We start from the raw sequence: 25,918 nt of genomic DNA on the forward strand, positions 1-25,918 counted from the left end.
TGTGTCACGCCAGTCTGACCAATGGCATTCCTAAAATATTACTTGGCTGCAAGTTGTGATGCCATTCAAGAACCTGCAAAGTTCTCGCCTATCTCTCTTATGTTGGCATTTGATATGTCTTTCGAAGCGACGTGGTGGCTTTAAACGTCCAGTCTTATGCTCAGGCCCGTGTGGCTCAATGGCGACGAGGGTACTTTGATACCCGCTCGCCGAGCTGATCTAGCAATTGAGCGCATGAATGACACAAAGTCCGCAAAACTATCAAGAGGGCGCTCTTCAGCTAGTTAGGGCTGAATGCCACAGCGAAATGCTCATTGGCCCATCGGTCTCGATTTCAACAACTTTGAAGCTCGGGTCCGAACGTCCAGCCCTCTTGACGGTGCCTAAGCACTAGCCGTTTAGCCCCAAAGCTTCCTAACCTCGCCGTCTAAGTTGACCACTGATATCCTGGGTAGACCAAGGGAAATGGCGGGCGGCTGTTCAGCCTTACAAGGTCGCCGATTATCACGTTGTTTTGTTGGAGGGGGTGTAGGAGAGGGAAAGAGGAGGGCGACTAAATTTCGTGCTTGGTCGTCTGCAGCTGCTTGGAGCTGTCACTGGCATACCTCGTCAAAAAGGCAAAGAGCTGCGGTCTTTTCTGGATTGAGTTGCGCGTGAATGCACCTCGACATGCAGGGAGGCGCAAAGCATTGGCGAAGGATTCAATGTGATATGATGCTGACTGAAACACTCTCTGGGCATAGGGCAGGATGCAGATGCAACGAAACCTGAACGCTCCATGCTAAAGTAATCCCGTCTATCCGCCGAACCGGTGCCTTCGGATGAAAAATTCCGCGTAATACTTGCTAAACCGCTTGCCAATAGTGGTATCCAATCCGTTTTTCCCTAACTGGACTTTGGATGGAACGAGGCAATCTATTGAATGTCCATCCTTTGAACCGGGTTTGGCCCCCACAATGGCAATCTGCAAAGAGGGCCAAAAGAAAAGAAGACGAGCCAGTGCTGTGAGCTGTCTTAAGAACTAGTTGCAAGTTTCATTTTCCACCTCGTGGCTACTCGAGTCATGGACGGAGCTGGTTCTGGGGATTCTAACTCGTTAGTGGTGCCCAAATCCTCTGGAAAGGGTCTGCCGGCTGGATCTGGAACCCAACTATTAATCGGGGTACCGGCCTCACGGACCCGGGGCGCCATGATATGATCGACGGGGCAAACCAACGAACCAACATGTCCAAGGACTTGTCAGCCGGGTTATTTGCGTCTCGCTCGTCTTGCATCTCGTGTTGTGTTATGTACAATGCTGTGGTGAGGTGTGCGGCGTTGGGTCATTTTTTCTTTCCTTTTTCTGCGCTCTCCCCTTCATTGTCTCGGCTTTTTAGTGCTCGATTGTCCAAACACCCATGCCGGGCAAGTGTACCTGTGCGTGCCTCAGATGCTGTCTTTCAGGGCACATGCAATGCCAAAGTCCTCAATGCCACTTTTGCTCCCTGCCAGGGTGCTAGTAACTGTATGTACCACTAAAGCCACTTCGGCTTAGGAGTTGAGGGCTTGTCGCAGATAATGGCCATGACAAAGAAACCCGAATGGAAAACGCCTAAAATGCTATTCCCTATCAACTCCGAAAGAGCTTGCGGGCACCCGGGATTCCGTAGCGGTACTCGGATTTATTTTAGGGATACAGTGCTCCCAGCATGTAATACATTGCCTGCTGCAGATCGAGGTTGGTGATGAGATTTTTTCTCACGCTTCTCGTTTTACCCTGGGCAAAATGGATCAACCCACTTTCTGGTTCGTGAGGCGTCCCGGAAAATCGGTTGGGAGTGCTACCTCGAACCTGCTGCTGGGAGACATGGGTCGGCTTATTTGCAGGTACTTTTTTGACGTCGGGTGTGGGCGGCAATACCTCGCGCTTCGGTACTGGACACCACCTCACAGGTACCACGCCCAAAGTAGAGCCAATGTACTCCCTACGGGGTCCGTAAGCACAGCCGCCACAGGTTAGGCAGGCTGGAAAAGGCCTTTTGCAACGAACTGAGGCGTTCCCAGTATGATGCGGTACTTTGCAAGAACCATGGCGGGTGCCAGGACGCTTCCTGCCGTGCGCTCAACTCAACTTGAAGCCTCCATGTGGCAGCCCTTCCATGTTTCTTCCTCGGACCTTTGATATTGACTTTTGACCAAAACACCACATGCAGCAATTCCCAGCGCTTTCGCTCTCGCTGTCGGCGTCCAACTGCCGCGGCCGGCAAGCTACGCGCCCCCTATGTCGGCATTTTCAATCAATGGCATGGTCCTGCAAGAGGCGGCTGCAAACGGGCGGTTGAAGGTTGTGGCCAAGAGAGCAGGTTAGTACGAGTTCTGCTAGCTACTGCGACGCTGCGACGCCTGCAGGGGGGGAACTACGGCAGAGCAAGCCGTCGGCGCTGGGACTACTGTAATCTGCTGGGGCTAATCTGTTAGGGAGGTTGCATATGTGCCTGTCTGTGTGCGACGAGGTCGATGCCAGGCTAATGTTGCCAATCCACCTGGCCTCAGCCCAGCGAGAGCCGATGGGGATGGGCTTGGATGGGCATGGCATCAAAGGGCCAGCCACTAGACTAATGGCTAATGGCCCAGCTTAGGCACGCCCCTCTCGAGCCCGTTCGATGGCCTAGTCCAGCCAGAGTCTCCCAAGGCGCAACTACTCAAATCATCTAATTCGCTCCGTGCCTCTTTCGGCGTGGAGTGGCGACGTGCCTCCGTGACGAGCCGAAGACCAGCTCGATAGAAAACAAGAGCCACATCCTTGTCTGTTGATTCCAAGACTTGGACTGCTGGGAAGAAAAAAGTCCTTTCCCTGCAGCGCCTTTTCCCTGGCTCATTTCCATCGCCCTCCTCCCAGTTTCTCTTTCTGCTTAGTGTGGTCAGGCTCCGCATTCCGGCCCGCGGGTCATTGACTCCCTGGACAGCTTGGGCTTGAGCGCGAGAGAGCGAGCCAGCGGGCGACAGGAGTGGGCTTTGAAGCATTGCAAGGCCGTTGACAGCCCACTTGACTGTACAAGTATCTGCTGTCAGCATTTAATATTTGTTCGTGCTGGCTGTTTTCCTGCTCCCCGCCATTTTGGTCGTGTCAAGCACGTACTGGCCCCCGTTTGGTTGCTGAACAGGGTCGCACACGAGAAGGGGGAAAAAAATATTCCAGAGACAAGTCTGCAACGATCTTCGCCGGTTGGGGGCTTCGAGCCTCTTTCGTCCGCCAAAGAGCCTCCCGTCTGGCTTCCACTCTAACCGGCCGTGTGTTGGTCTTCGCTCTCTTGCGTTGGGTCGACCTGCTCGTACTTCGGCGCATCTCCTCTGCACTGCGTTAGTGCTCGCATCGATACTGGCGGCTTTTAAATTGCTTGTTTCATTTTTCATTTCCATCACTTTATTGGAGAGGCGTGGGATCTTCAACTCCAAGCCGTAACGCACCTCGTATTTCCAGCCAATGCGTCGATCATGGCGCCCCCAAAACCCTCTCCCACGGCTTCCAACGTCGTTACTCCCATGACACCACCGCAGGAGTCGGAAACACCCCCGGTCAAGGAAAAGCGAAGACGGGCCGGCAAGCCCAAGGTTCGGACGGGCTGTGTGACTTGGTATGTTGTGTAACCCGACCTTGTGTGAGGGCGAGGCCCCTTACATACGCCTCTTCTCATTCGCTCTCCGCCATAACTTGAACCTTTTGCGGCTAACAACAGGGGAACAGCAAGTGAGCTACATTCTTATACACCAAACCGAGGATGATGATGAACTTCTCCTCTTCCCCATATTCCTTGCTTCCGTTTCGCATACTAACCGTGAGCCTCGCTGTTACAGAATAAGAAGAATCAAATGCGACGAGCAGAAACCGGCATGCCAGAGATGCATCTCGACAGGTCGAACTTGCGATGGCTACAAAACCACCGCCAAGCCAAAGGCGACGAGAAAGCCTGGATTCTCTCAGCAGCTCTCATCATCTTCATCGATTAATTCATCATCATCTTCTCTGACGCAACTACGACCCCTGGTGACCAACTTCAGCGGCGACACGGTGGAGAGTCAGTACATTTCCCAATTTCTTCCTCTAGCGGAGGACTTGGTGGGCATCACGCATGTTCACAACACCTTCTTCTGGGGACATGTCGTACCAGAGTATTGCTTCACGTCTAAAGCCGTGAGGCATGCCATGGTCGCTCTCAGCTCTGCATATCACGACCTTAGGCTCTCGGGATCCGGCACAACTGCCATCGGCCCGCCAACTAACAGCGAGCGCTACATCATCAGACAGTATAACCTGTCGCTGAATAGGATGGCCGAGGAGCTGAACGGGCTGCCCATGAGGAAACGCTACGGAATCATCATGATATGCTGCGTCTCGTTTTTCTACATTGAGATTCTGCGAGGGAACTGGCCAACTGCCATGATGCACCTCGCCAACGGCATCCGGTTAATGTCCAACCTCCCAGACGAGGTCGAAGACGTCTTCCGCCACCCAGAAATATTCAGCCACGATCACGACAATTCTCACGCCAGGGCAACCTACATGACGAAGCTGCTTCGCAGATGGGAAGGATCGGCAGCATTCATGAGGACCAATTCACCACCTTCCTTGTCTCTCCAAGCCTATGAGACAAGGAAGAGCAACGCCGCAGGGCCCAAGCAGTTTACATCATTGGAGAAGCTCCAAGAGGTTGTCGATGACTTGTTTCAGGATGTCAACGCCTTTAACTGGATGTGCAGACAGTACAATGGTGATGACACTGCTTGGGACCATGAGGCCGCCCGGTTCCAGTTCGACGTGCTACACCAGAGATGCTATCATATCAGAGAGCTGCTGAAGAAGGCAAACAGTATGTACGGAGACATGGAACGGGCGCCGAACCCGCGCGACTTTCTGAAGTATATGGGCTGCCTGCTCAAACATCGCGGCGCGACGATCGGTCTTAACTTTATGCCTCTGCCCCAGGGTCTGGCCTATACGCCTCCCGACGAAGAAGAGAGCCAGTTTAGAGAAGTGGCCTCTATTGCGGAGATGATCAAGGATGGCTTGCGGGCGACGTTGGTACCCGGACAGTCGCCGTGGTTCAATGTGGACTTTGGAGTCGTCACCACGCTATATATCGCGGCATCGAACTGCTACACGGTCTCGATGAGCGAAAAGCTGTTTGACATGATGAAGAGCTGGCCGTGGCGGGAGGATCTGTGGGACGGCCCACAACTGAGACGGCAGTTGTACGAGCTCCGGAAGCCCATCGTCGAGGTCCCCGTCGCAACCACACCTGACGCGGAGACGCCCGTTCCTACAACTCCTCATCTGATGAAGCTCGCTCATCGGCCACCATCCCGAGCAGCAGCGGCATCAACACCATCAACACCAGACTCGGACGATTGATTCCTTGTTCTTTTTTTTTTTTGGACGTATGATATATACCCCTTATTCTTTCCCATCTTTTTGATTACTACACAAACGAGCGCTTCAGGTGCAGAAGCTGGCCTCGTGGCGCAATTGGCGAACGACTTGGGGAGAAAAGAAACCGTTTCCCTCATCGCCCTGGAACGGTTTGGTTTTTATGAGTTTTTAGACATGGGCAGCGACCTCTTTTTGTTTTTCTCTTCTTCCCTCCTTTCTTCCCCTCTCTCCTAACCCTCCCTCTCTCTTCTCTCCTTTTACAGAATGCACTGACTTTGGAGTTGCTTTCAGGCACGGATGGGGGTTGCATTTTATTCATACGGTCACGAGTGTCACATATTGAGGAGCTTTCTTTAGTGGATAATATCCTGCTTCAACTTGGTGGGCTGATGATTTGGTTGGCTGGGGCATTTACCTACATGCGTGCTCTGTTTCTCTCTCCTTTCCTCTCCATTCAGAGATGCGCTTGGAAGGCAGCGAGCTCAAAGAATGCTCTGCGATTCAAAGTCTATATATATCTTACAAATACACGACATTTGATCAAAGCCGGTTTTGTGTAATGTGCTTTTGTGATGTAGCCAAACTGACTGAGCCATTCAAAAAGAATAACAGAGGGACAAAAAAAGGTTCCAGAGGGAGTCGAACCCTCGCTGGCGGAATCAGAATCCGCAGTCATAACCGTTAGACCATGGAACCGATTGAAGTGGTGATCCACTTCCCATGGTGAGGAGATGTTGAGACGGAGTTCGAATTGAAGACTTTGAAGCTTTTGATGGTGAGCCACTGTGGCTTAGCGGGCACAGGGCAAGCCACAGACAGGTACCTCTGCTGCCCCGCCAAGTGACCTCAAGCTCGAGAGTATCTTGCTGCCATTTCCGTCCGTTATCACTTCACATGCCGCCTCAATTTCAACTTCACCCCAACAAAGCCCATGCATCCAGTAGTTGTACTGGATACGACAAAAAGCAGCAACTCGGCCCCCTGTCGCAAAATCAAGAGCCAGATCAATTGAACAAGCGCTTTCTACCTTTCTGCGCACGGAAAGACACCAATTCCCCCATATCCAAGTAGCTCTCCAAAAAGCCAAGCTCGAGCACAACATAAAGACATGACAAGCTCGATCCCGCAGTCGCCGACAGACGACGAAAACAAGTCGTTTGACCTCAACCTGCAGCACGGCCACAGAGACCTGGTGCAGGCGATTGCGTTCAACGCTTACGGCGACCGGTGCGCGACGGGGTCTGTGGATGGCAAGATTCGGGTGTTTAACCGGCATCGGGATGGGACGTGGAGGTTGTGCGATACATGGAGCGCGCATGGAGGCGAGGTTGTCGAGGTTTGTCTCTATCTATCATATTTACCCTTTTGTTTCATCACAGAAAGCTGACGCTTGAGATTCTTTGGTACTGCTACAGCTACAATGGCTTCCATCTACGATATATCCCAACCTCGTCGCCTCTCTCGGCATAGAGGGCTGGTTCCGTCTCTGGGCTGAGAACCCTTCAGCCGCTCCAGGGCGCCGCTTCTGCGCCGCGCGGTCGGTCAATGGCCGTCCCGCCTTCGACACGCGGTCGACGCGGGCGCCGTACCGGTCCTTCTCCATGAAGCACAACGAGGAGACGCGGCAGACGTACCTGGCGCTGCTGGCGACGGACGGGCGGCTGACCGTGTACGAAAACGACCAGCCCGAGAACCTGGCCGAGTACACGTCGATTGACGAGTTCAGCATCTGCCCGCGGCCCGGGCGCGGCGACGAGGTGGCCTTCAAGGTGCGCTTCGACCCGAACCCGGAGCCGTGCTACGCGGCGCTCAGGGCGGGCGTGCAGTCGGACTCGCTGGGCTTGGTGGTGGCGGGCATGACATCGGTGAAAGTGTACCGCACGCGGGAGATTGCGTCGTCGAACTTTGGCGCCAACACGCTGCAGAAGGAGTTTTACTTGGCGGTCGAGATTGAGGGACATAGGGGACTCGTCAGGGACGTGGCGTGGGCGCCGGGCAACATCAGGGGCTACGACATGATCGCAACAGCCTGCCAGGACGGCTACGCGCGCGTCTTCCGCATCGACACTCCTTACTCCGACAACGACGGCAAGTCGTGGTCCACAGCCCACCTCCTCAAGCCCGACAGCCGCGCGCCCAAGGACACATCATTATCGTCAAAGGACGAAAACAACAACACGCCCGGCCCCAGCACAAACAACCACAACTTCCAGCACCACCACCAGCCGTCCTCCACGCTCAGCGCCAGCCTCGCCAAGTCGAGCGCCGTCCACGAGCGCGCCTGGACCGGCCAGCCCGGCCAGATCAAGCACGTCGCGCGCGAGGTCTCCCGGCTCGACAGCCACCGCACGCCCGTGTGGCGCGTGGGCTTCGACGACGACGGCCAGATATTGGGCAGCACGGGCGACGACGGGCGGCTGCTGTGCTATCGGCAGACGCCGGACGGGCAGTGGGCCAAGAGCTCGGAGCTGGTCATGATGAAGACGAGGATGGCGACGCCTTGATGATGACTTCATGGGTACTGTGATAGTGTTCAAGGGGATGATGACTTTGATGGTGTATGAAATGAGTATATAAAGGTTTTGTGGATGAAATGGGATGACATGGAGTTTTGTTTTCAAATGTTACGGCGAATGCAGGCATCAGTGCTTTATTTACTAGCTACGGCTTTCACGCGAGGGTCTTTTCATCGTTCTTCAAGCTTCAAGTAAGACGAAACATGTATATAATTGTATATATCATCATTGAGAGTTGTCTTTTTCCCACATGCCCCATCGCTCAGTGGAATTGAATCTAGCCTTCCCTTTCTTTCACTTCATTCTGTTTAAATACAAACGCCCCTAATGTCCAGCCTATTCAGCAGGCCCCTTTAAAAAGAAATACAAAATGTCCCCCCTTTGAAACGCCAATTCGTGATAGTTTGTTTTCTGGTTTGTTCAAAAAGCCTTAGATGGGATGCAACCATCACATGCTAATTGGTTCCGGAGCTTTCCCCGATCTACCCCACACACCGCTTCTTTCTCCTCACACAGCTTTTTTTTCCGAGCTTGGAAAAACTCCATTCTTTTCCTTTAATGTGAGAAAACAAAAGAAATGCTCAACGACGACAACTGATTTAAGCAGCGTCGGCGCTGGCAATGGGCTGGGCGACCTTGGTGACCTGGGAGCCGGCACGGACGATGCGCTGGCCGGCAGAGTCGTTGATGTAGGTGACGTCCTTGTTCTCGAACTGAGCACGCTTCCAGATCTCGACCTCGCAGCCGCCGCGGAGGACACCGACACGCATAGTGGACAGCAGGTTGTGGGCGGCGTTGGAGTGGTTGTAGACACCGCCGTTGAAGATGGCCGTGGCGTCCTTGCCGATGGCGGAGGAAATCAGGGCCTTGCCACCGGGGTGATCGCGGATAAAGTCGCCGACATCGTGGATAACACCAGCAATGGCCACGAGGGCCTTTCCGTTCTTGGAGTCGGCGACGAAGTCGTCCCAGTCAACGACGGGGAGCTGCTCAAGGGGAGTGCCCCAGTCGAGGGTGGCGCGCTTCTGGTCGAGCTTCTTCTGGAGCTGCTGGACACGGCCCTTTTCGATCTCGTTGGCGCGGAACTGCTTCAGGTCGTAGGCCAGGCCAGTCCACTTCCACAGGACAATCATCCACTTGGTAGGGTCGTACTGCCACCACTCAATGGCGTTTCGGTAATCGGCCGGGAACTCGTGGTGGAAGTTGTGGTAGCCCTCGCCGAGGGTGACGAGCGCGGTGATGACGTGGTCACGGGGTGAGTTGCGGTCGTCAAAGGGCTGGTCGCCGAGCCAGTGGGCCAGGGAGTTGACGCAGAAGGTGGCCTGCTGGACGAAGCAGATGCGCAGAATGCCGGCGTAGACGAAACCACCCAGCCAGTCGTCGAACATGAGGCCACAGAAGACGGTGGGGAAGACGAGGCCCATGAAGATGACGCACTTGAGGTAGTTGCGGTGCTGCCAGACAACGATGCTGTCCTCGTTGAGATCGCTGATGTCGCAGCGGCCGATGCGCTTGGGGTTCTGCTTGAACAGCATCCAGCCCATGTGGGAGTACAGGAGACCCTTGCGGACGGAGTAGGGGTCCTTGTCAGTGTCTGTGTATCGGTGGTGAGAGCGATGGCCTCTTGACCACCAGCGGATGGAGCCCTCGACGGCACCAGCTCCAACGGCAGCGAGGTAGATTCTCAGAGGGAGAGTGGCCTTGTATGAAGAGTGAGCCCAGAGACGGTGGTAGCCTATTTTAAAAGAGAAATTCATGTAAGTAAAGCTGAGCTCAAACTGATATCGATGATGGACCATTTTCACTTACCAGCTGTGATGCCCATGCCAGTGTTGAAGTAGTAGATGACGGAGAAGATGGCGGTGGAGAGTTGCAGAGGCACCCAGTAGGCGGAGACAAAGCCGGCCAGCGGGATGAAGACGATGAAGATGGCGTTGAGCCAGTTGATGTGCTTGTACCAGTTGCCCCAGGTCATGGGCAGGTCGGAAATGTGCACCTTCTTGGGATCGTACTTGGCGCCGGACCGCAGAGGCACATAGTCGGTTGTGCCATCTGGGAAAGCTGCCGCCTGGACCTTTGCGGCCGAGGCTGTGGGTTCGGACATGTTGAACGACGTCCTTTTGGAGTTCCCTTCCGTGTTGAAGAAGAGGAATACCAATGTGAAGATGAAGAGTGGAGGTTGACACAAGGAGAGGAGGACGGGGAAGCAGAAGAAGAGAGAAGAGGCTTTGTTTTAAAAAGCGTCGAGTCTCGGAGGAAGGGAGGACAAGGGGAGCTATCGAGAGGGGCGGAGGGGGAGGGGGGTGTGAGGAGCAAAAAATGGATGATATGAGTGAAGCTTGTCGCTTCTGATATCAGATTCCGAGGAGGGGCGTTTGATCAACAAGGATGGAGGGGCGTCCGAGATCAAATCAGAATCAGCCCAGATCAAGCCTGAAAGTCCCGGATATCCTAGGCGGAGAAGAGCAGAGAAACTAACAAACGACGTGCAGAAACGAGACCATTTGGCTTCTTTTTTTGCCCCTGGTGGAGAAGTTGAGTGGGTGGGAAAAGACAAAAAAAGAGAGGGAATGAAGAGTCAAAGGCCAATCCCCAGCGGTAGGCTGTACGCGCCGCCACCGCGGCCAATGGCGGGCCGACCGGTGTACCAGCTACCGGTGGCTGTACTCATCGGAGCAGCACTGCGGTATGCCTGTGCATAGACTGCCGAGCGCGGTTTGTTGGATCTCTGCTCAGCTTGGTTGAGGAACAGAGAAGCGGACGGTCATCTTGCAGGCTGCAGTGCGACCAGGTCCAGGTTCCAGGTCCAGGTTCTAGGTCTAGGTACAGGTACAGGTACAGGTACAGGTACCCAGGCGCTGCACGATTACCGCTCGCTGCAACTGTACAGACTACAGTACTGCAGCAGGCGAGTCGTTGAAACAGTTGGGAAAAGTCGCATCGCATCAGCCCATGGCTGCTTGTGCAAGCCGCCCAACAGGCTGCACAACAAACATTGCAAGGCGAATCTGAATCTGAATCATTCGCCCCAAAGTTCTTCAATCAGCAGATGTGCAATTCATTCTCGCCTGACATTGATTTTTCTCTCTCAATCTTTCTCTCATCCATCGTCAGCATCCATCGTCAACAACTGTAATGTCATCCACGTATACTTGCTCAAATATTGAAATCCCCCTAGTACAGGTACAACTCGCCAATCCCTCCGTCAGTGGCTAAAAAATCCTGGTAGCGGCTTTCCCTTGTCCGGGTTGAGCGACACGCCATCCCCCGCAGCCAATCACCGCTCGCCGAAACGGGACCTTGCTCAACCTTTTTTTTTCTTTCCTTTACTTGTCTCTTGTAAAAAAAAAATCTTCCCCAACAACTTTTTTGGGGCTGCGTGCTACTGTACCGCTACCAGTGCTAGGTGACCTTCCCGCCCCAGATAGAACCAAGAAATGACCCCACCATTCTTAGTACAAGGTATTTTGCATATCGCCGCAAATGGCAACTTGTTTGCAATTTTCTCGATGGGCCTGAAACGGGAGGACGGATCAAGCCTGTCGTCCGCTTGAGGCTGTTTTACTTTGCGTGAGCATGTATGGCATGATTATGAAAGGATAGAGCGGTAATTAGAGAGAGGAATGCTGCTGGTGATGTATTACCGTAATTCAGTCAAGTCGTTTGCATATGATACGATATCAACCTGGAGACTTGCATGCATCTTCAGCTGGCATCGAGACCAATCAACTCGCATCAGATTCATCCAACTACAACAGCAACAGCAATGCACAGAGATATCGGTAGTAGTAATACGTATACAAATACGTGTACAATCAACGAGTTACCATCATGCATCCAGTAAATTCACCAAATCTTAGTCCATTGAATCCACCAAGATAAGGTAACCGGTTCATCTTCAAAACTCACATGTCCATCTAACGTCACCATCTCCCCAGACGAAATCTACCGAATAGCCTATCCATCCAACCATCTCAATACATTTCACATTCACATTCACATTCACATTTCAATCAAACATGCCTCGGCTCCCATCAAAAAATCAAATCAAAAAACCCCCATGTGCAGCTTTGCCCTTTTCTCTGCAGTAACTCTCGTACATACACACACCCCCGAACTAATCAGATCCATTCCCCTCCCCCCTCCCCATAATCCCCAACAGAAAATGGCCCCGTCCTTCCCGGCTGCCGAGCTTCATCCGCATTAGAACGGGGTAATGCAACAGGCGACCGGTACGTACCTCTCCCCAAAGAAAAAAAAATGAAAAAGCTCGCGCCACTTGCGCCACTGATATAATACCCCTTGTAGGTGTGCACCGCCACATTAGACGTTGCAACTCTGAGCTTTTGGCATGCAGCCACCAGGTGTGCCGTAGGATTCCAAGTGCGTTCTGGAATATTGCTGTGTTGGGAAATTAGCTTTTGCTGGCCATGACTCTTCTTTGATGTGACGTATCTGCTCAGCTTTGCTCTTGATGCCTCAACACTTGATACTCCAAAGAAACAACAATCTTTACCAATCTACCAATTATTTAAATCAAGGTCATATACGACAGATTCAGCTGAAAAAAAAAAAATACTCAATTGTCGCTTGCTTAATGCTTGCTAAATGCTTGCTTAATGCTTGCTTGCTTGCTTGTGTGCTTGTCTGTCTGTTTTGTCTGTACCAAAACCAAGGTAGTCCTAGTCATATCTCATATCCATCAGGCTGAGCGCTCTTTTATATCTCGCCGCCATATAGTAGTCATTTCAGTGTCATGATCCCATACTCATATCCAAAAATCGTCAGAAACAAGAAAAAAAAACAGAGAAGCCAGGTCAGTTGCCTGCAGCCATATCTACTTGTACAAAAAGGAAATGGGTAACGAGTCGCAATTAACAGGATGGGAAAAGAGAGAAAATTCAAAAGGCTGTGGTTGTATGACAATCGAAATGTTGTGAGTAATGTGTATGCGCTTGTGTGTGCGTGTGTATCTGTGTGTGTATGTATGTCTGGTGGTTTTTCATGTCTGAGCATCTGTCGTAATCATAAGCGGCGCCGCTGCTTCGGGCCGCGTCATTAGTTGAAATTCGTCATCGATAAGTCCCTTCTCTTGCAACAGCTCTCCCTCAAGCCCCAAATGAGCTGCTCCGATGCCCGTCAGCGAGACGTGCATGGGCCCGTGTCGCGGATATCCAAGTCCTGCTTCCGTCTGGTTGCCACCGTTGATCAGTTGTCCGGCCCTCTGCGCATCGCTGGCGTTGTAGCCTTGCCTGGGGTCGGGAGACTTGAAGCCTGGTGACCGCGAGGCGATATAATCAGGCTCCGACTCCGTTTCCGGCGTTGTAACCCGATGAGCTACCCCATCACCCAGTCTGGAGCCTGTTGGGGGCTCTGCCGATATGGGCGTGTTAGGTACCTCTGTATGCTGCGGCGTTGGGTGAGGAGAAGATGAACCATAGCCATCTTCAACTCTCGTGGCTTTCCGGAGCCGCTTGACCTTGATGTTGGCAGCGTTCTTGGTAAGCTTGAGTCTCCCACTTGACCTTGACCTCGGTGTCGAAGCATCGACACTTCGGGTGCTATGCGTCCTTTGGGCGGTGAAGCGCATATCAGCGGCTGACTCTTGTTTGTTGTCTCCTTCACGGTCAACCTTCTCCTGGCATCTCTCGTGTTGGGATTTGGGGCTTCCCGGCTGAGCTACTGAGTCTAGGGGTGACTCGGTAACAACAACGGCAGGAACTGGTGTAGGTTCGTCCTCTGCATCGACGTGGGCTGCTGACCCTCCCCAACTAGACTCGGGGGCCCCTGGAACGAGACCAATCGCTGTCCTATCAGCCTCGTCATCTACTGCCGTAAAGTAGTCGGTGCTTTCGTAGGAGCTGAGCTGCTCAATTGGCCGCGAACGTCGGTCGCTGATATTCAGAAACTTCCCGGCTGAAGGGGTCGGGGGGGTAGGGTGTCGCTGTATGTCGTATTCGTCCGGCAACACATAACTCTCTCCGCTATCACTGTATGATGGGGCAATATTCCTGTTTGCTGCCCAGCCTGACTTATACGCTGGATCATTAACGTCCACGTCACTGGGCATCGGGCTTGGGGGAGACCGGCCTCGCGCGGAGTAGTTCTGATCATAGGGCATAAGCCCGCTCTCAGCATATGCCGAGCCTGAGTAGGACCAGTCGTTGACAGGCCGCGCTGCCCTTGCTGCAAGGTGGGAGTCGACTTCGTAGCCTTCAGAGGAATAGTCGTGCGCCACGGCGCCGTTATCCATGTGGACAGGCTCCTGGTCCGAGTGCAAAGCATCGCTGTGCCCGTCACCAGGGAGGGCGTGTGGGAACATTCGAAGTAGCGATGCCGCCTGCAGTCTCAGTCGCGGGTCGTCGCTGAGGCAAATCTCCGTCATCTGTCGATACCAGTCGGGCACGTTGATCTCGGGGCCAAGAATCAGCGGCCGGCCTTGGGTCTCGGGCTCATCCTCAAGCATGGCAAGTCCCCAGAGCACCATGCCGAGCTGATACAGGTCCGACTTGACCCCAATGTACATGGAGAGACGTTGGTTGGACTCAATCAGCGCCGTGGCCTCTGGAGGCTCCCAGCCGACAGGGCAGCCGCGCCTGTTGATGTCGATGATTTTGGCATCGCCGTCGTCGTCAATGACAATGTTGGACAGAGTAAAGTCTCCCTGAACAAAGCCCGACTCGTGGACATCGGCCAGTCCCTGGACGATTTGCCTTGCCCACCTCTCCCTAGTCTCCCAGGGGATACCAATGTTGTTTTCCTTGCAGTTCTCGAAGATGATGTCGATCAAGGCGCCTTGGCCGGCAAAGCTGATGAGGAGTCCCTTGACGTGCTCGTCATTGTCATCCACAACAACACCGTAAAAGTCAATGACGTGCCTGGAGAAACGCAGACCGTTGAGCGCATTGACCTCGTAGAGAAACTCCTCGACGGTGTCGGGGCTGGGAATCTCTTTCTTGATCAGCATGTTGCCATTGACGCTGACCTTGTAGACAAAGCCAGACATGTGGGAGTCGAAAACAATGTCTCGTTCTTTGACTCGCCTGCACCCTAGGTGCCGAATCTGGCTGACGGACGGATAGTGGATGATTTCCTTTTTGAAGCGCGGCTTGTTAGTCTCGTGACGAGGGATTACGATTCATGAATGGGCAGTCACTTACATTGCCATCTTCTACTACGTGGACATGCAACCTCCCATCCGTCGTCTCGAGCTTCAGGTTAGTCACCGTGTCGTAGAACTGGATATCTGGCAGGCTCTCGCGGATGGCTTCATATATCTTGGCGCTCTTATCTCTCTGGTATTTGGTGTGGCTAAGCTCCCACTCGAGAGAGTTTTCGGGCGCATCGCGATAGTCGAGCGATATGGTGACGCGACGCCACATGTAGTCTTGCTCGCGGTACGTAACAAAAAACTTTTCCCGCTTCGACCGATCTCTAAAGTGCATGCTCAAGTTGAGAATCCATTCCCTTTCGAGCTCGTCGTGAATCATGGCTTCGTATTGTGACGCCGTCACGGAGCGGGAGTCGGCCACTGATGCACCGTCCTGAGCGGTATACTCGTCGTCGGCATCGTCAGCCTCGGTGCCGTCAACGTCGCTCGCGGCCGCGTCCTGCGGCCTGTCTGAATAATTTGAGACAGCCGCCTCCAATTCGGCAAGGTCGATTGGCAGCGACTGGGCATAGTTTGAGTTGGTCTCGTGAAGCGGCTCGCCAAAGAAGCTGGGCGCACTGGAACGAGGGTCGACGTGAGCTCTTGAGCTTCGCCGGCCGGGCTTTTGCGGAAAGTGAGTACGTCTATCGACCGAGGCCGCTCTCCGCTCCTCGGCTGAAGGTTCTACAGGAGCAAGGTGCTCTCTGCTCTCTGACAGCTGGCGCTTGAATGTCTGTGATCGAGGCAGGCCGGGCACGACTCTCCTGGACAGGCGCTTGACGAGGCCGGAGCCAGAGATGGGCGTGGAGCCTTGCTGGTCGGCGGAAACGGACGAGGCTGACGACTTTGAGCTCCGGGAGCTCCCCGATCGGGCCAGCAGCTTGCGCAAAAAGCTCTGCTTAGTGGGCGATGACGGCTGCAGTTGCGAGTGAGGTTGCAAAAGAGACGGCGAAGTGCATGGCCGGTCATCTAGCGGAGGCATGTTGGGCAACCCGAGCTGCAGATTGTGTGTATGTTACTTGTCGATATGCGCTATGGAGCTGCGCAACGCCGGGTACCTGCTGTTTACCACGAGTAGGGATAACAGGGATGGCAGGAGTAGCAGGGATAGCGCAGTTGATGTAAAGAGCCGTCTCTCTTTTATTCTCCCTCGCTCTTTTTATTTTAGCCAGTGAGAAACGAGAGAATTGTCAGATTATCGTGGGATGGTAGCCAGTCGTGAGGCTGAGGAAAGGAGGGGTGCTGGGCCCGTTGTAGGTATGGAGAGCAGCAGACACTGGGGATATAAATAGATGCCGTTATGATATACTGATTCACCGTAATTCAGCTTGGGCAAAAATAGGCGAGCCTCCCTGGAACACACTTAGATGTCGGGGTAGACGCCTTCAAGTGCCGTCTGAGTCAAGAAAAAAAAGGCCGGCTCTTATGTTATGCTGGTCGCGGAGGAGGCTGAAAGACAAGGGAGTCGAGAGGCGAGCAGGCAGAAATGGGCAAGCAGTGGCTCTTAGTGGTTGGCGAGCTTTGGGTATCCAGTAGGGAGAGCTGTCTGGCAGTAGGTGAGTGTAGGTGAAGGCGAGGCGAGGCGAGGGGCAAGGCGGGATGGATGGATGGATGGATGGATAGTCTTTAGGTAGGTCGAGAGAAGAGCCGCTTGAGCGGCGAGGCAAATGGGGGCGAAGAGGCACAAATAAAAGCTCGGCTGGAGATGCACGATGGGCTGGCGGGGAAGGGGGGAAAAGGAGGCAGCGAGACGAAGACGAAGACGAGACGGGAGTGGACTGGATTTGACAGGCGAGACAAGGGCAGGTCGAGGTGGAGCGGCGTATGTAAGGTGAGAGAGAGCGAGAAGAAAAGAGGTTGGAAAAGTCGATGATCTCTGTGGTGTTGCAAATCAAATCAAATCAAATCAGTCAGTCGGCTTGTGCACATGTGTCTGTCTGGAGGCGATACAGCACAGCACAGGCGCACGAACAAGGGTCGTTTCTGGGGTCGTGACCAGGTTTAAAATGTACTCGTACCAGGTTGGCCGCAGCAGGCGGCAGTACCCGGCTGGTACCTGCTACCTGGGTTTGGTTTGGACCCGACGGACGGTGAGAGTCGGCAGAAGCGAGCGAGTGGAGGGATGGATGGATGGATGGATTCTTCCCCAGCCGTGTGTTAATAGTACGAGTATTAACAGTTGAGGCAGTGCAGGTTGCAAGTATTTGGTCCGTCCAGTATACTTGAGCTGATGCTGATTTGCATATTGGATTTGATGCCATCAGCTCCAAATCCCCTAAAAAGCCACACACAGCCGTGGCCCGCGCCCTGGCAGCCCAAGACGCTGCTAAGAAGCGACTAAGGCTTCATGCCGCTGGTCGTGCCCGAGGCCCGTCGAGCTACTTTAGCGGTACCGGCGCTGGCTAGGCCCTGCTAAGCTACTGCTAGACCCTTGCTAGGTACTTAGGTAGGGGTTTTCGCTGTCTGTCACCCGCCTTCAAGGTCCAGTTGGGCTCTCTTGTCGCTGGACCCCTCCTTTTCCTGTCGCTGGAAGAGGTCGAGGTGGTACCTCGGGCTGCCAAAGGCCCCTAAAAACGGGCGACTTGACGGGCTCTGGATGGCACCCTACTGGTAGCACCCGGGTACATGTACAGGTTAGTTGACCCTAAACGGGCAATTGGGCGGTGGCATGACGAGGGGCAGGCCATGTCACAGTGGGGCGCCGTTGTGATGGCGTCTGGCCTTGATCGCAATCTTTCTTCTTCCATCCATCTTCTCGCGCGCTTCCAGTTGACTCTAGGTATCACAGAGCATCATATACTTGTACTGTGCGCTATACAATCGCCCTCACTTCTTCGTGCCCAACCCGGTTGAGGGGGATCTCTCACATCTCAGACCTGCAGCTGCTCTACAAGTCAGATACGGCACTAAAAAAGGGCTCACCATGGCATCACCACCGCATCGCATCCTGGGTTGCCCCATCGACCACTTGCATCCATCCAGCTTCGTGACCGCCAATTCGACGACGCCTGGCCAGCTCCGCTCGCTTGTCCATTTCGGGTCGAAGCCCTACAGGCGGAGAGACAGAGCAGAGGGCAAGAGAAAAAAGAAAAGAGCCAGTCATGGGATGCTCCAGATTGCCATGGCAACTGCTGCTATTGATGTGATGTGATGTGTACATACAGGCACGAGCATGTACGTGTGTGCGTTCGCGCATGCTTTGCCTGACTGGCTTCTGGCCGGGGACACGAGTAATAGTTCCGAGAGCGAGCTCCAGCCAGGCATCCCTAGCCTGCGAATTTGAGTAGATTAATTGCCTACTACAGCGTCTACAACCTGGAAATGGAGCAGAGATAGTACGAGCACAGCATCATCCAAGATGAGTTGGCAATCAAACAACAAATCTAGCCCCGGGTAATGCTGGCTAGTTCGTGGGACCGCCCTCGACGTCGCACCGCCAGCTTATCACCACCAACAAGTTGGCCTGTGGTTGTAGTGTGGTGGTGGGATTGGGCAGCGAACCGCTTCTGCTTCTGCTTTCTGCGTCTCATGCTTACTTACTCGAACACGTACATGCGTGCTAGCTCCAATCCGAGCCCGTCCCGCTGTCTCTGGAGTCAGGCTAGATCGGACTATGCCGTATCGTACATGGCCACTTAATCAATCGAATCGGTACCTACTGTGCTCATCTGCCAGGGCCTCCTGCGTCTTTTGCGCATTACAGCTCATGCCAGGCCATCATCATACATGTACCGTCTACTGTGTTGTACATGCAGATGCTCGTATCTCTCTCTACTGTAGGAGATGGAGATGGTTCTCGCCTCGTCACAAATGACCCCTTTGGGAATCCATTGACCAAGCAACAGAGCTATTGATCCCTATCCCGTCCCGTCTTGACTCGGGCTTTCCGGGCAGCCATATTGCTTAGTGCCTGGGTAGCCATGTAAGCAGCTCAGGGAACGTGGAATCCAGTTCCCGGCCAAATGGTTTAGGCCATGCTATGCGCATCACACACATGACATACACGAGCTCTGGGTCCATGAACTGATGCAGAGCCAGAGATGCAGTGGCTCCATGCTAGAGCCCAGCATGAACATGACAGCTCGAATGTCCGATTTCACACAACATTCACGATGGCAGCAATGCCCAAGGTCGATAGCATTGTGCCTGGCAGCACACCTCATGAAATAGAAGCCAACCATTCATTGCCCAACGACTCACACACTCCGGGTAAACCCCCTATTACAGGTACGAGTACGTGATAGTCTCTATCCCTCCCTATTCAACAAATAAGACGTCCAGGAACGGAACGCATCCGCAGACTCACATGTCAGCCCCAACCCCGGGCCCCCGTTCCGAGATGATCTTGGCTGCGCACGCACATCATGGCTTATACGTTGAAGCGAATTTCACGTACCGGCAGACTGGCAACTTGAAGCCGGAGAGTTGCTAGCACGGCAACCAGCCTCTCGATTTCATGGATGTTGTTGGCACGAGCTCCTGTCTCCGCTTGGACCCTTGATTCTGGATTCTGGATCCCTCATTCTTGAGCACTGCCAACTCTCATTCCCATCAAGATGCTGTTGACTGTTTGAAGAAAAAGGCTCAGTCGACTCTATCGTCAATGACCCTCTCTTGCATTGAGCACAACCATGGTTTCAACCTAGCGTCGGGGTCAGGCACGGCTGCATCCCGCTAAGCCCAGCACAATGAGGCTGCTGCCCGCCAAAAAAAAATCCTGGAAATTCGCTCCCTCGGGCTTCCACATGGCGGCCAGTGTCATTCACTTGCTCGCATCATCATTGATACATATCCTAATCTATCCATCCACATACTCACTCATAGTGTGGTTTTGGGCATTAAACCAACGGGCTTCATTGGGCAGAACCTCGCCAACCCTCCCATCGCCAGATTTCGAGGGGAGCACATGTTCGCTCTTTGCGCGCAGCCCAGAGAATGATGATGATGACGGGGTTTGATGCCAATCGTTGTCCGCCCCTTGCATGTTCCTTGCTTTTCGTCTGTGTACCTGCAACAAGAGGCGAAACTAAGCTCCCGACTCTGCCTAAATCAGCGGCATGCGCTAAAAGCCATGAAGCAACCACTCTAATTCCCAGCCTGACAGATTCAAGCATCATCGTCATCCAACTTGTCCTTCTTCTTCTTTGTCTTCTTCTCTGTTTACCTATTTTCTTTGTTACATACCTTGAGTGGTATAATTCGGCACGATGGTTCCCAGGTATTTGGTTCTAGACCCCCATCTCGCCGGTGCCGACCCGCTTCGCCGCTTCCGAGCTTCGAGCCCCTTGCAAAGCCCGTTTTTTGGCAGCCTTTTTTGTTTTGTGCTGTGTTTTGTTCTGGCCGAGCTCATACGAGTACGCTTTGTCCATGTTTTGACGTATGTATATGTAAATCATGCACTCTGTTGGAAATAATCATCACCTACAGACACTATGTACAACCAGTAGACCCTCTCAAGCCTGTCAAAATACCTTTACTCTACCAGTCAACTGCTCAACTCAGTCCTCATGTCAGTCACTCAAGCAACACAGCACAAACATCTCATCACAGCATCCTTCATCAAAGCCCTTTCTAAAGCCGTAAAATATGCCATTTGCTAATTCCTTACATGCCTTTCTTTCCCTTCTCTATTGAATTGGAGATTTCGTGCCTTCATGCCAACTCCCCCCCCCCCCCGCTCGCCAGCAACCCTTTCTAAACAGCCCGTAATTCTACATCGCTCGTCCCACTGATCGAGTTTTTAATCTGATATACATTTGCTTGGCCCCCAGTACCATCTTTGCCCAGACGACAAAAACGGACTGAAGCCTTCTTTTTTTGACCTTTTGTTTTCTTTTTTTTGTGTCTTTTTTTACAATGAGTAGGAGTTATTCTGTTCCGCCGAGTCCCCCCAAATTCCAAAAATTTAGAGGGGAGAAAATAAACGCCCAGCTCATGCACCCCATGGCAGCATCATAGCCCCTTCGTGCGTTGCGTTGCGGTCCGGGAGGTGAACCGTATGAAAAAAATGATGAAAGAGATATAGAGTTTGACCTTGAATATGAATAAAGCATATTTGCTTCTTTCAAAATGCTTTCCAGGTTGAGAGATATTCACTTCTCTTCTGCTGCCTCATGCTCGTATGTGTCCAAGAGTACGCTTCATGACACGTAGGCCTCAGTCGTCGTCTTCCTTGTTTTCGGCGTCATCCTTCTTCTTCTGCTGGGCCTTCCACTCGCAGGTCTTGCAGGTGTTGGCCTTTTCGCGGTCGATCTCGGGGAAGACAAGATTGAACACTTCAGTGTACCAGCTTACGGGGTGACCCTCGATGCCTTCCTTGATTGTCTATAAAGAGAGAAAAGTTAGCGATAGTTCCATTTTCTTGTAATAGTTTTAAAAACGTACCTGTGGGAGCTCCAGCCAATCCGACATATTGTCCTTGGGGAAGATGATAGTCTTGCATCCCGCTCTTCTCGCCGCCACAGTCTTCTCTCGCAGCCCACCAATTCGGAGAACCTTTCCGGTGAGCGTAATCTCACCTGTCATGGCCACCGTCGGGTTGACTGGGGTATCCAGGGCGAGCGAAAGAAGAGACGTGGTCATGGTGATACCAGCAGAAGGACCGTCCTTGGAAACGGCGCCATCGGGAACGTGCAGGTGCATCTTGGCCTTGTCAAAGAAGTGGTTGTCCGCAAACTGGTTAACCATGAACGACTTGGCGTACGAGTAAGCAATCGTAGTCGACTCCTTCATCACGTTCTTCATGTTTCCGGTAATCTCCAATCCGGGTCGCGAGCTAGGTCGAAGGGGTGCCTGCAGGATCGACTCAATGTACATGGCCGCACCACCCATCTGCGTCCAGGCCAAGCCCATCGAGACTCCGGGCGGGCTCACGTCGTACAACCGATCCGACGTAAAGACTGGCGGTCCAATGTAGTCTGTCAAGTTGTCCTTGCCGATGCTGACGTGAACGCTCTCCGGCACTTGCAGGGGCTTGCGTGGCTTCTCTGTAGTTTCGCTTTCGCTGGCTTCAGTGGCGGCCTTCTTTCCACTGCCCTCCTCAGCCTCTGCAGACAACTCCTTGGCCTTCTCCGCAGCGGCGGCCTTGCCTTCTTCTGTCAGGGCCTCCTCTTCGGGCAAGGCGTCCTCTCCCAGCTCCTGGACAATCTTTAGTGCCGATTTACGGTAGACCTTTTCAATCTGCTTCTTCAGATTTCGAACACCTGATTCTCGGCAGTACGACTTGATGAGCTCTTCGATGGCTTCGTCAGTTAGCTGAACGTCTGCGTCCTTCAAACCAGCCGCCTCCTTGGCAGCCGGAGCGAGGTACCGGTTCGCAATAGCCTTCTTCTCGTCTGCGACATATCCAGACAGGGTAATGAGTTCCATACGGTCCAGAAGAGGTCTGGGGATGGTGTCGGTCATGTTGGCCGTGCAAACGAACAAGACCTTTGACAGATCAACCGGAACATCCATGTAGTGATCCAAGAAGGAGCTGTTCTGCTCAGGATCCAACAGCTCCAGCAAAGCTGATGATGGATCACCTTGGTATCCTCGCCCAATCTTGTCAATCTCGTCAATCAGAATGAGGGGATTCTCCGTCTGACACTTCTTCAGCGCCTGGATGATCCGGCCAGGCAGAGCACCGACATATGTTCTTCGGTGGCCCTTGATTTCCGCCACGTCGGTCAGACCTCCAACGCTGAATCGGTAGTACTCTCGGTTAAGCGCCCTGGCAATGGACTTTCCGATACTCGTCTTTCCCACACCAGGAGGTCCGACGAAACAAAGGATTTTGCCCTCAACCGAACCTCGGAGTTTGCCCACGGCAATAAATTCCAAGATTCGATCCTTGACGTCTTGCAATCCATAGTGGTCCTCGTCAAGGACCTTGACGGCGTTCGGGATGCCAAAGTTCTCGGGGCTCCTCTGGCCCCAAGGGATCTGAGTGAGCCAGTCGAGATAGTTTCTTGTCACGTTGAATTCCGAAGCAGCAGTCTCCAGATGAGCCAGCTTGTTAATCTCTTCGTCAAAGACCTTGCGGACAGGGTCAGGCATGGCAAGCTTGGCGGCCTTTTCCTTGAACTTTTCAACCAGCTTGTCCTTGCCATCCGACTCCAAGCCAAGTTCCCGACGAATGCCCTTCATCTGCTCCATGAGCCAATATTCCCGCTGGCGTTTGCTAATCTTACTCTCAACGTCCTTGGTAATCTTGGACTGCAGCTGCGCGTTCATGAGTTCCTTCTTGAGCACAATCAGGGCCTTTTGCATCCTCTCTTCAATGTTCATGCAGGCCAGGACTTCCTGCAGCTCATTCTGCTCTCCGGAAGAGACGGCAGCGGCAAAGTCGGCCAGCTTAGCAGGCTCCGAGGTGACGTTTCCGGTAGACTGGCTCATTGAAAAGGTGGAAATCTGGTCGCGGAAAAGATTGTTCATAGTAGCAACCTCCTTAAAGACGTTGACGATTTCGTTGGTCACGGCACGGATGACGGGGCTCTTGGGGTCGTAAGGCTCGTCCACCAGGTTCTCCACGTTGACCAGGCTCACGGGGTATCTCTTGAGGAACGAGGTGGGCTCGTACTTTTCTGTTGCCTGCTCAGACTTCTTTTCCACGGCACTCTCTTCGAAGCTTGCCACCACATCACCCTTCTTCTCTTGTTGGGCATCCTCCTCAATGGTCTTTTGTGGTATCGGTTCGGGCTCGGGCTCCGTCTTGGATTCGGCCTTGTTCGCATCCTGTCCTCCAGGTGCAACGAGACTGGACAGCTTGATTCTCCGGTGGGGGTATAGAATTGCCGTCAAAGCGCCCTCCTGTCCGTGAATGGGGAATGCGCTCGTGATCTGGGCAAAGACACCAGTATCGTACACGTCGTTGACGTTTCGAATAACGTCATCGTCCTCGTTCTCATCCTTGAAGAGAAAGGCTCCCACATACGGCTGGCCGCGCTTAATGGACTCGGTAATGGCAGTTGCGACATTAGGATCCTTGATCGTAATGGCCTTGTAGAAGCCCGGGAACAGCGGCCGCCGGGCAATGGGGATGGCCAGGACTTGCGGATACACCTCTGGGATGACGGGCTTGGACAGCGCCCTCTCGGCAGCTTTGCGACCTCGCTTCCCGCCCTCGCCGCCGGAACCCTCACCACCCGCGCCAGACCCGGCACCGGCACCGGCAGCACTTCCTGCAGCGCCGCTGGGCTTTCCGTCCTGCGACTGTCCGCCCTCATTCTTTGCAGACGAGGCTACTGAGTCGGCGGTGGTGGCCTTGGACTCCTCCTTGGCATTGTTCTCGAGCTTGGCCTTGGCCTCGTCCTCCTCCTCTTTTGGCGGCTCGACGGCAGAATCGAAAAAGTTGCTGCTCTTGTCCTTTTCCTTGCCCAGCCTTGCGCTTGTGGAGAATGCCGCTCCCGGCATCCGGGGTCGTAATCCGGGATAGCGACGGCCGGCGATCTGCGTGGCCCGGAGAGCCGAACTGAGTGTCCATGCTCGGGGAATCGAATCGGACAGCACGCGAGCTGGGTGTGCGGCCGAGCGCTCGAGGATCAGGCGCCCAGAGGCTCGTGATCGGGGCAGCATGGCGAAAGGGTCGGAGTCGAAGCTCGAAGTCGTCCAACTACCGGGATTCGGGGTTTTGGTGGTTGTATTAGAAATGCACAGTAATAAGATAAGACAGGGCACAAGAGAGGGGGAGAACTGGAAACGGTCGCAATTGTTCAGCTCTTGGTCCTCTTAGCAAGCCCGCAAGAATGTGCCCGTCGTGAGCATTGCCGGGTTGGAGGTGTGACTGAGTAATAGAGAATAGTATGGATGTAGAGAGTATTACAGAGCCGTGCAGTTAATAATCCACTGGAGGCAGCTCTAGGCGGCATCTGGCTACGACATGGCCGAAAATTCAAGGGCCTAGTACATTCCATCGGCTAAACCGCGGGAGATGGCCGCTTGGTCCAGTGACGGCACGCGGGGACCTGAGCGAGGTAGCAGGTACAAGCGACCGAGTGCGGAGCTGCACGAGTGGCGGGGTATCTGCCGTGAGGACTGACGTATGCGACATGTAGCATCTACCGATTGAAGCAAACCGAGAGATCTGGTATAAGCCGTCTACACATGTACTTGAGATGTCTGCTAAGGCTTCACTTTGTACATCTATCCAAAGGCTGTCAATTGAGCTCAACAGGTCATCACACTGCTAATACCGCCTCTTCGGAGACATTTCCAATAACTAAGAATCAAATCTACACCCAAGTGGGCTGCTGCGGGGCACGTCACAAGCGCATCTGTCTGCAGTACTCGCTCACCTTAATAATCTATCTCGACATTAATAATGATCAATGCGGTTTAATACCTCCCCATGCCTGCCGAGCAGGTACCTACAGCATTACGTATTTAAGCTAGTGAGTAAAGGGCTTGGTGGTTTGGTGATTGATATAGCTCTATGCCTATCTGGTTCACAATTGCTTGTGTAATAGTTGTTTGATCTTTACGTATACACAGGACAGCCAGCATTAACAATATCCAGCTACCCGGTAGCCATATACATATCTGCATTTTTCGACATGAGCACATTGAACATGCAACTATGGGAATGACTGTGCCGAACAAGTAAATTATAGAACAATCTGTGTATCCTTCGATTTCATTTCACATTTTGAGCCCTTGCAGAAAATCAGGATTAATGCCTACTAGTCTATTCATTTCTTGACAACAATTTGATGAGGCAAACCTCCAGCCCTTCAAAGACTAATGACATGGGAACAATATTTATACGTCCAGATGCCTGCTAACATTGATTACCTTTAAACTTCCGGCTATCTAAAAGAGTATGGATCTAAGAATACTATACCCAGATGCCCACTTCAGTTGCCAATA

At 53.2% G+C, this 25,918-nt stretch overlaps 6 protein-coding genes and 1 non-coding gene across 7 annotated transcripts; 3 read left to right on the plus strand and 4 right to left on the minus strand.

Annotated features, from left to right (window-relative positions):
* Window positions 1-1,224: 1,224 nt before the first annotated feature.
* On the plus strand, window positions 1,225-2,764 carry M431DRAFT_477348 (hypothetical protein; the record flags this gene model as incomplete). Its single annotated transcript, XM_024915556.1, has 6 exons — window positions 1,225-1,307; window positions 1,377-1,504; window positions 1,671-1,866; window positions 1,933-1,994; window positions 2,193-2,342; window positions 2,619-2,764. The coding sequence occupies 6 exons, from the start codon at window positions 1,225-1,227 to the stop codon at window positions 2,762-2,764; spliced, it is 765 nt and encodes a 254-aa protein (XP_024780617.1).
* Window positions 2,765-3,264: 500 nt separating this feature from the next.
* On the plus strand, window positions 3,265-5,465 carry M431DRAFT_200488 (hypothetical protein). The gene is made up of 3 exons (XM_024913316.1): window positions 3,265-3,614; window positions 3,725-3,727; window positions 3,835-5,465. The coding sequence occupies exons 1-3, from the start codon at window positions 3,475-3,477 to the stop codon at window positions 5,387-5,389; spliced, it is 1,698 nt and encodes a 565-aa protein (XP_024780618.1). The 5' UTR covers window positions 3,265-3,474; the 3' UTR covers window positions 5,390-5,465.
* Window positions 5,466-6,031: 566 nt separating this feature from the next.
* Window positions 6,032-6,103, minus strand: M431DRAFT_t12. Its single transcript has one exon. It is a non-coding gene; the product is annotated as a tRNA-Gln (tRNA).
* A 412-nt stretch (window positions 6,104-6,515) lies between these two features.
* On the plus strand, window positions 6,516-7,911 carry M431DRAFT_909 (hypothetical protein; the record flags this gene model as incomplete). The annotated part of the gene is made up of 2 exons (XM_024924197.1): window positions 6,516-6,743; window positions 6,823-7,911. 2 exons carry the CDS (start codon window positions 6,516-6,518, stop codon window positions 7,909-7,911), a joined length of 1,317 nt encoding a protein of 438 aa, XP_024780619.1.
* Window positions 7,912-8,522: 611 nt separating this feature from the next.
* Window positions 8,523-10,027, minus strand: M431DRAFT_72696 (hypothetical protein; the record flags this gene model as incomplete). Its single annotated transcript, XM_024922056.1, has 2 exons — window positions 8,523-9,658; window positions 9,733-10,027. 2 exons carry the CDS (start codon window positions 10,025-10,027, stop codon window positions 8,523-8,525), a joined length of 1,431 nt encoding a protein of 476 aa, XP_024780620.1.
* Window positions 10,028-12,925: 2,898 nt separating this feature from the next.
* Window positions 12,926-16,055, minus strand: M431DRAFT_489733 (hypothetical protein; the record flags this gene model as incomplete). Its single annotated transcript, XM_024916719.1, has 2 exons — window positions 12,926-15,016; window positions 15,084-16,055. The coding sequence occupies 2 exons, from the start codon at window positions 16,053-16,055 to the stop codon at window positions 12,926-12,928; spliced, it is 3,063 nt and encodes a 1,020-aa protein (XP_024780621.1).
* A 5,174-nt stretch (window positions 16,056-21,229) lies between these two features.
* On the minus strand, window positions 21,230-24,628 carry M431DRAFT_477354 (hypothetical protein; the record flags this gene model as incomplete). Its single annotated transcript, XM_024915557.1, has 2 exons — window positions 21,230-21,397; window positions 21,458-24,628. The coding sequence occupies 2 exons, from the start codon at window positions 24,626-24,628 to the stop codon at window positions 21,230-21,232; spliced, it is 3,339 nt and encodes a 1,112-aa protein (XP_024780622.1).
* Window positions 24,629-25,918: the final 1,290 nt, after the last annotated feature.

Source organism: Trichoderma harzianum, assembly GCF_003025095.1.
Source record: "Trichoderma harzianum CBS 226.95 unplaced genomic scaffold M431scaffold_1, whole genome shotgun sequence".
In the NCBI taxonomy this organism is placed as follows: Eukaryota; Fungi; Ascomycota; class Sordariomycetes; order Hypocreales; family Hypocreaceae; genus Trichoderma; species Trichoderma harzianum.

Excerpts from the sequence above, each read along its gene's own strand:
- M431DRAFT_200488 (XM_024913316.1), top strand. The coding sequence starts at position 3,475 with ATGGCGCCCCCAAAACCCTCTCCCACGGCTTCCAACGTCGTTACTCCC.